Raw genomic sequence first — 7,487 nt, forward strand, 5'->3', positions numbered from 1 at the left:
AGCTTTGACGCAAAACGCAATGTAATTCCTAAATTTTAAATTTGTCTAATATAGTATTTGAACTTTAACCCATTATGCAATAGCTTTCATGAACCCTTAATTTGTTCGGTGTGATCTCGAGGTCTTTGGACTCTATGAAAATATTTAATATTATCCCCGAACTCAATGTGATAAAGGAACAATCTTGAATCGTACCTAAACTTGAATTGATAAAAGAACAATATCAAATATTTTCATACGGTTTAGGATTTACATTGAATATGTGTCCAGAGTTCATTGACTGCATTAAACAAATCAAAAATTCATGGAAGATATTGCATGTCGGGCTAAAATTCAAGGACCACATCACACATTAGGTCAAAGTTCGTAAATCATTTTGATCATTTATCCTTGAGCTTCAATGTGATGGGGCTTTGCTGCCGTAGGAGTTTGCAGCAGGAGAATCCAAAGGAAGGTTGACAAAAGTGAGGTTAAGGTCTCTCGAAAGTAAATGGTTTCAATGATTAGAGTCCTGTCAAAGAGAACCAATGGCTTCTTTGAAACAAAAGTGAGAAGGCTCTAATATGCCTTAAAGTCTTAAGTACTTTGTGAAACTCAAATTACTAATAACCCGCGGACAAATAACTGAAACCACAATGGCAATATATATATATATATATATATATCGGAAAAAATGATTTAATTTCTTGATTGTCATACGAGCTCGATAACGGAAATCATTTTTATTTTATGGAAATGAATCAAGTGCGTAGAGAAAGTAGAAAGATAACAAGAAATGGTTGAATTTTTTTTTATAGCCCTAAGACAACTATTGAAATTAGGAAATTCAAACTAATTCGAATTTACAATTCGAACTTGGAAAAAATTTAATCCAAATCAATCTACTACGAACCATCTTCTCATCTTCAAAATATAATGGGCTCTTTGCAATCTCTTATATCTCTTGAGGTTGTCTTGTCTTGTTGAATGTGTTGGGCATGTATATCGTGATTTCAATATGTATCTTAATATTATTTTGCAAAAATCTCCAACTGCCTCTTTACCAGTACACTATTCTAGAGATGATTTATAATTGCCCCCGATCCTTTAGCTACATTTGTAACATACCGATGGAACCTCCTTGACTCACTTTATTCATGTTACGAATCAATCGATCGCTCTCCAACATTTTATTCATGTTTCGAATCGATCGATCACTCTCCAACATTTTATTCACTTTTCGAATCAATAGATCATTACCACATGCGACAAACTTCATTTAAACTCCATCCATTATTAGCTTATGGTCGATAATCCTATCAATGGACTTTGTAGACCGATGGCTTTGTTACCACATTCCTGATCGATGAGCTTACCAAGTTATATGTTGCGCGTCCTGACATAGCCTGGGCTATTATTAGCTTCTTCACGTTTGGGCCTAGATTTTGTGTCTAGTGTCAACAGACATACACACAGAAATTAAACTAACAATTCCTGAAGGAAGAAATACGGCTACCCGCTCCCCATCGCCAATAGGCTCTTGGATAGCCCCGAGACAGAAATGGGCCTTACAAAACTCTTCTCGTCATTGAATACCAAATATGTGAATTTGCACTACCCAAAACTGACGAATGACTAATTTTCCCGTTCGTTGCTGGAGATAGCAAATACTCATCCGGCATCTACATGTTAAATTCGAGTATGGCTCTATAAATCAATGTATACCAAATACTCATCCGGAATTACTTGCCTCTGCTTTCTCAATCTCTTGGTAAGGCGAAACAATACGAACATCAAATTCTATCTCCCTTTCAGCCATAACTTATTTTCTTACCTTCTCATCTGCCCAAAATCCAACTAATAGGCAAGTGCGAGTACCCTACTCGCAACCACATAAGAGATGCACAACGTCAAGAAGATTGCTCAAAGTAACCGCAATTTCAAAGAGGCGAGAAACCAAAAAATGTTGAGAGAAACATGAATCCGTCACAATACGGCAAGACTAGTTGACTGACACTCTGACCAAAAAAGAAAAAACTATGACTGACACGAATTGATACACTTTCATTAATTTTGAATAGAAAACACTACGCAGATATATAGAACATTTTTTTTCCAAGGACACAAAGCGACAGGATAGTCAACCCACACACAACACAACACGCAAACAAGAATTGGCAACCCTAATTGATGATAAGCACAAAAAATTTAGAGCCGGTGTTCCACATCAGCCAGAGGGTGCCACAGTTTGCTCACGGTCTGAGATATCCGTTAAAATTTCCTAGTTGTTACCATCAAGGTTATATAGGCTTATACCAAACTATAAGCATCTATCTACCACCCAAGGATGAATTTAAATCATATAAGCAAAACTGGCAAAATGTTTGTGGCGCAGCAATGGAGCCACAACAAATCCAAGATTCAAAAAGGAAAATCTTCTAGTTCACAGCAAATACAACTAAAGGTCGCCTCAGAAATCAGAGCCAGAAGGCCCAAAGATTATTCCCAATTGCCATATGAACAGCACAAAGTACATGTTTAAGACGCAGATGCCAAATGACACTCGGTCCTTTACCGTACTGGCTGCTGGTTGTAATGGTTTTTCTCCTTTTTCTTTGCTGCCGCAAGCCTTGCACTCCTAGCGGCAGCCTCTTGAGCAGCAGCTTTTGCAGCAGCATCCATCTCTTTGGAAGATTTCTTCTTCTTCACTGAGGCCATCTTCTTTAGCCGCTCTTTTATGTCAACAGATGATGCATCTTCACCTACCTGTTCAGCTCCAATTTCTGGTTCATTCACAACATCTGTACTGTTGGGCTGATCCTGGAGCTCTTTTGTCTCCTTGGAAGACTTGTCCTTCTTCTTCTTCTTCTTAGAACTTTTCGACTCTCCAGGAGCACTTTCCTTCTTTTCAACCTCACCATCAGGCTCCACGTCTTTCTTATCTAGCAATGCATCTGTAAATGATAATGCATGGCTAAGGTAAGATTTAAAAGGATAGCCAATAGCATTCCAGCATAAGATCAGTAACAGAACGGAAAATAAGAACCAACTAAACCATTATAATCTCTAAATGATTAATGGATTGCCACCAATTGAACATGCCGCCGTGTCTGAATGTCCTAGTTTCCATTGTGCAAGTGATAAAGCACATGGCATGGCAGCACCCATCCTTTTTGTAAAGCTTCACTGTGATCATAACAGATGATGCATAATTAATTACCACGTGGCTCATCTTGACCATTGTCCTCTTTTGGTGCAACACCGAAATCAGCCAAAAGTGCTTCAAGTTCTGCAAGCTCCTTCTTCTTCCTTTCTTTTTTGGAGAGCTGTCTCTCCGTCTCTTTGGATACAGCAGGAGCTTCAGCAGGCTTTTTTGCCATTGGCTCTGGGTGCACTGGAACGTCTTGTTCATGCTCATGTTCTTCCTCCAAATCATCATCCCCTTCATCAAGAATATCATCCTCACTCTCTGTATCCTGTACTCAGAATACAGAGTAAAGTATAAGGATAGCACATCATGGCTGACATTTAAACAAGTAAACTTCAACAGTAAAGCCGGTCTTATCTCTCCCATTCTCAACCCCTACCTAAAAGTTTTAAGGTCCACAGTCAGATGTCCAAGGTCACATGAAAAAATTAAAGAGGTTTACTAACCACAAAATACATTTGACAGCAACCTTACAAACTAGACATCTAACTCATCAGCAATAACAATCCTTTTCACATTGTGTGTACCGCTGCATTTTATCCATTATGTCTACAAAAAAAAAAAAAAAAAAACCTCCTAAGTCTAGAATTCACTGCCAGAGTTCAGGTCTGGCTTGCTAGTTGACAATTCTATAAGGAAAAAAGATCGCAAGATGAAGGGATGGTATTCAATCAGCATGAAGCAAAAAAGAACCGTAATAAGCACTACTCTTACCCATGAATTCTTAGCTAATGTATGAAATAAGAAAAATCTTTCACAGTTAAAACTAAGACATTTGCAAACAGCCTACAAATAACCATTTCAGCAATATTTATAAAGAAATTACCTTCATGATCATCGCACAGTATACTCGGTTAGGCATTATTATACTAACATATTCACAAGAAGATGAATAGGACATTAAGAAGCTGAATAAAACAAAAAGCGGTACCACAACAGATGGTCCAAAGGAACAGTGAATAGAAGAAGATAACAGGAAACCCCAATGTTATTGATGCTAAATTCTGAGAATGCTCAGGAAAACAACATCTTATTCCAGCACGGCAAGCAAAACACTATGGTACCACAACAGATAGTCCAAAGGAACAGTGAATAGAAGAAGATAACAGGAAACCCCAATGTTATTGATGCTAAATTCTGAGAATGCTTAGGAAAACAACATCTTATTCCAGCACGGCAAGCAAAACATTATGGTACTGGTACTTATCCGTGTCAAAGACTTTCAGTCAGATTGCTGACTTCAAAAGGCTTAGGACTTCCAAGTTCTGCCAGCAGTTAGTCACCGCATAAGGATGGATACAATCAAGCAGAAATGATGGAAAATCCTTATAGCTAAATGTGTATAAAGAATGAGGAACATCATAACCATAGCAAGATTTAAGCTAATCTTCTCAAGTAGCTGACATCTGATGGTTTTTTATATCATAGAAGCACGCACATAAATAGAAAAAGTGGTTCTCTTTGGTAAGTTAAAACCAGAATCAATGACGTAAAACCTCCTGAACCCCAACCCACTAACAAGAAAAATATCTAGCAGTGTATAGGGTGGACACATCTCACGCATGCATTTAAGAGCAACTTAACCCGTTTCACGGCCACTCCATTTCTGCTTGCCATGTTCTTTATTCTGATAAGACGAAATTCACGGAGCTGTTTGGAAGCAGTATCATAAACATTGTCTTCCGTTTTAAAACGGAAAGCTAACAATTGGCAATAGGTAGAAGGACCGCTTTCAAGAAGATCAAAGTGCTGTCTACAGTTGCCTAAGCCTATTGCAATCTCAAAACTCTAAGAAATCTTACGGCAGTTACTCTAAACTACAATCAGGGTCTTAAACACGTAACGACAAAATAGTAACCATTTCATCTGATGAAAACAATACTCAAGTTGCGTAATCGAACAAGTTCATATCTGCTCTTGAAAACTAAGATAACGTTGGATATGTTGCTGGACAGCAAGTATATGTATCATCCCAACGAAACCCGAAAGTTAAGTATTGTGTCAGAGCTTAACAATGGATTATCGTGCCATGGACATATTAGCGTGAGAGTGAGAGCATGTTGATCGCTACACTACACAATATGCATGCTCACCATGAACTCATCTGCTAAATCATAAAACCAATTCGACACAATGAGCCAACAAAAAATCCAATCAAAGGTTCCACTCCAATCATCAATTCAACCAAGGAAATAGACAATAGAGCATCTTATGTGCAATATATCTGCATGCATAACGCCATGACGAACCTCTACAATAGTGGGCTGCTGCTCCTCATTCTGGGGTGTCTTTCCCCAAGCTACAGGGGGCGGTGCAGTAGTGGCATAGTAATCGTCGTCGTCGTCATCATCAACATCTGCCCAAGATTTCTCCTTCAATGGTGTTGGGGCCCAGAAAACCTGAGGCTCGGGCTCTTTGGCCTGCGACTGAGCAGCTGATTTCGACGACCCCTTGCCGCTCTTTGACCCCTTATCCTTATCAGATTTCTTCTTCTTCCTCAACGTCTCGAGCGCAGCAAAAACGTTGGTGTTGTTGATCACCAGGGATCCCTCGTCCCTCCTGCTACCTCCACCAACCATCTCTCAAAATGATAAGGGACCCAGCTAACACTTGCGTTTTGATTCGAAACCCACGAGCACAGATATCAAAACCCAAGTATTCCCAGACGATTTTTCCACAGAGCTTTCAGATGTGACGATCTATTCGAAGGAAAAATCAGCTAGAACTACAGGGGGGGCGATCGGAACTTATCAATCAATCCGACGTTGGTGAAGGCAAAGGAACGAAGGGTATATCGAGCAAATGACTTACAAAATTTTAGGGTATGATTGCAGCGACAAAAGTATGTGAATTTTTCGACGGATTATAAAGGTAATTCACCCTGTCAAAACGAACAACGAAACGCAAAACCGAAAAAGAAATGCCAAGAAAGAAAGACACAAAAAAACAAAAAACCGACGAGAGGTTGTTCCAGCTGCAGATTGGAATCGATTCCCGCTATGGATATGGACACGCGATAGGACAATCGAAGGTCGGTGGCCGCTAAAAAGAGGTCTTCCCACGCGGTCTGCCGAAGGAATTACGAAGGGAATTCCGCACAGGAAGGAAGGTTCAGGAAGACGATAAGTTCGAGCGGAGACAGATTGGCAGAAGCGGAAGAGGTCGCAGAGAAGATGGAGAAATTAGGGTTTCGACGTTTCGATGCGAGACGGAGGGGAGGTGTTAGGGATAACAAGGAAATGGAAGAGAAGACGCACGGCTATATATACGGGTTATTTTTTTTTTCATTTCTTTTTTATTTTTGTGTGGAGGAATTTTTCCGTTTCAGTTTGCGGAACCCAAGATACGATGACGTTTGGGACGTGGCCGATGGTTCAGTCTGGAATCTGGATGAGAAAATCTTCCTCCGTTTCCCAAACAAGTGGGTCGGTTCGAACCTGGATATCGGGTCGGGCTAATTTGTTTCCGAGGCCCATCCACTAACAAAAACATGGCACTTTGTTTTTTTGTCGGACCCGATTTCTTATGTTTGATAAAACTGAAAACTACATTGAAAATTAAAAAACCAATTTTTGAGCGTTGATGATTTTGAACTCTGAAAAATATAACAAAATATTTGGTAATGACTTATATCGAGCACTGAGTATTATTAATATACCTTAAGTGAATTTGACATCGCTATTGATAAATTTTAACTATATAAATTGACGAAATTCTAATTGCCATCCGTCAATTATCTTTTCTACTTAATGAATTAAGTAATCTGTTCCTTACTTGACATATTATGTGATTTCTTGAGCTAATTGCATTTTTAAGTCAATGTCAGTTATGATTGTCGAACGAGCTTAGTCTCCATTAAGTGATTAAATCTTCTAACTTCAGCACTTAATTGGATTATCAAACAAAGAAAGTAAGTTACATGTTTCTATTTGGTTGAGCTTCTGACAAAATGCCATTTCCAGACCTGCTCAAAATCACTTTCGTAGTCTATTTACCCCGTGACAGCTCTATTAAGCACATGACCAGATCTACTTTTTTTTTTTTTTTTTATAGAGAAGGAACATCAATAAACTCTTAATGGGAACCAATTCATTTACCAATATGACAAGACAATCACTAAAGTAAGATGTCGTTATCGAAATGCAAGTCAAATAAAGTCAATAACGTAAGTTTTGCCTGTCTGCGCATGAATGATACTATTATCTGACAAATTAATTTACTTTTATGTGGTTTTCCAAAACCAAAATAGTGTTCCGTAAAATGCATTTTATGAGAAGCAATTTTAACTTAAATTTCGTTT

At 38.7% G+C, this 7,487-nt stretch overlaps 1 protein-coding gene across 1 annotated transcript; it reads right to left on the bottom strand.

Moving 5' to 3' along the window:
* Positions 1-2,314: 2,314 nt before the first annotated feature.
* Positions 2,315-6,428, bottom strand: LOC115750124 (DNA ligase 1-like). The gene is made up of 3 exons (XM_030687300.2): positions 5,437-6,428; positions 3,200-3,455; positions 2,315-2,933 (listed from the first exon to the last, which is right to left on the bottom strand). The coding sequence occupies exons 1-3, from the start codon at positions 5,764-5,766 to the stop codon at positions 2,551-2,553; spliced, it is 969 nt and encodes a 322-aa protein (XP_030543160.1). The 5' UTR covers positions 5,767-6,428; the 3' UTR covers positions 2,315-2,550.
* Positions 6,429-7,487: the final 1,059 nt, after the last annotated feature.

Source organism: Rhodamnia argentea, chromosome 4, assembly GCF_020921035.1.
Source record: "Rhodamnia argentea isolate NSW1041297 chromosome 4, ASM2092103v1, whole genome shotgun sequence".
Classification (NCBI taxonomy): domain Eukaryota; kingdom Viridiplantae; phylum Streptophyta; class Magnoliopsida; order Myrtales; family Myrtaceae; genus Rhodamnia; species Rhodamnia argentea.

What these genes read in the sequence shown, in the direction of transcription:
- LOC115750124 (XM_030687300.2), bottom strand. Translation starts at nt 5,766, where the DNA reads ATGGTTGGTGGAGGTAGCAGGAGGGACGAGGGATCCCTGGTGATCAAC. An exon ending in AGCAGCCCACTATTGTAGAG is followed by an intron (nt 3,456 to 5,436) that starts GTTCGTCATGGC and finishes TTCTGAGTACAG; the next exon opens with GATACAGAGAGTGAGGATGA. An exon ending in TGGTCAAGATGAGCCACGTG is followed by an intron (nt 2,934 to 3,199) that starts GTAATTAATTAT and finishes TATCATTTACAG; the next exon opens with ATGCATTGCTAGATAAGAAA.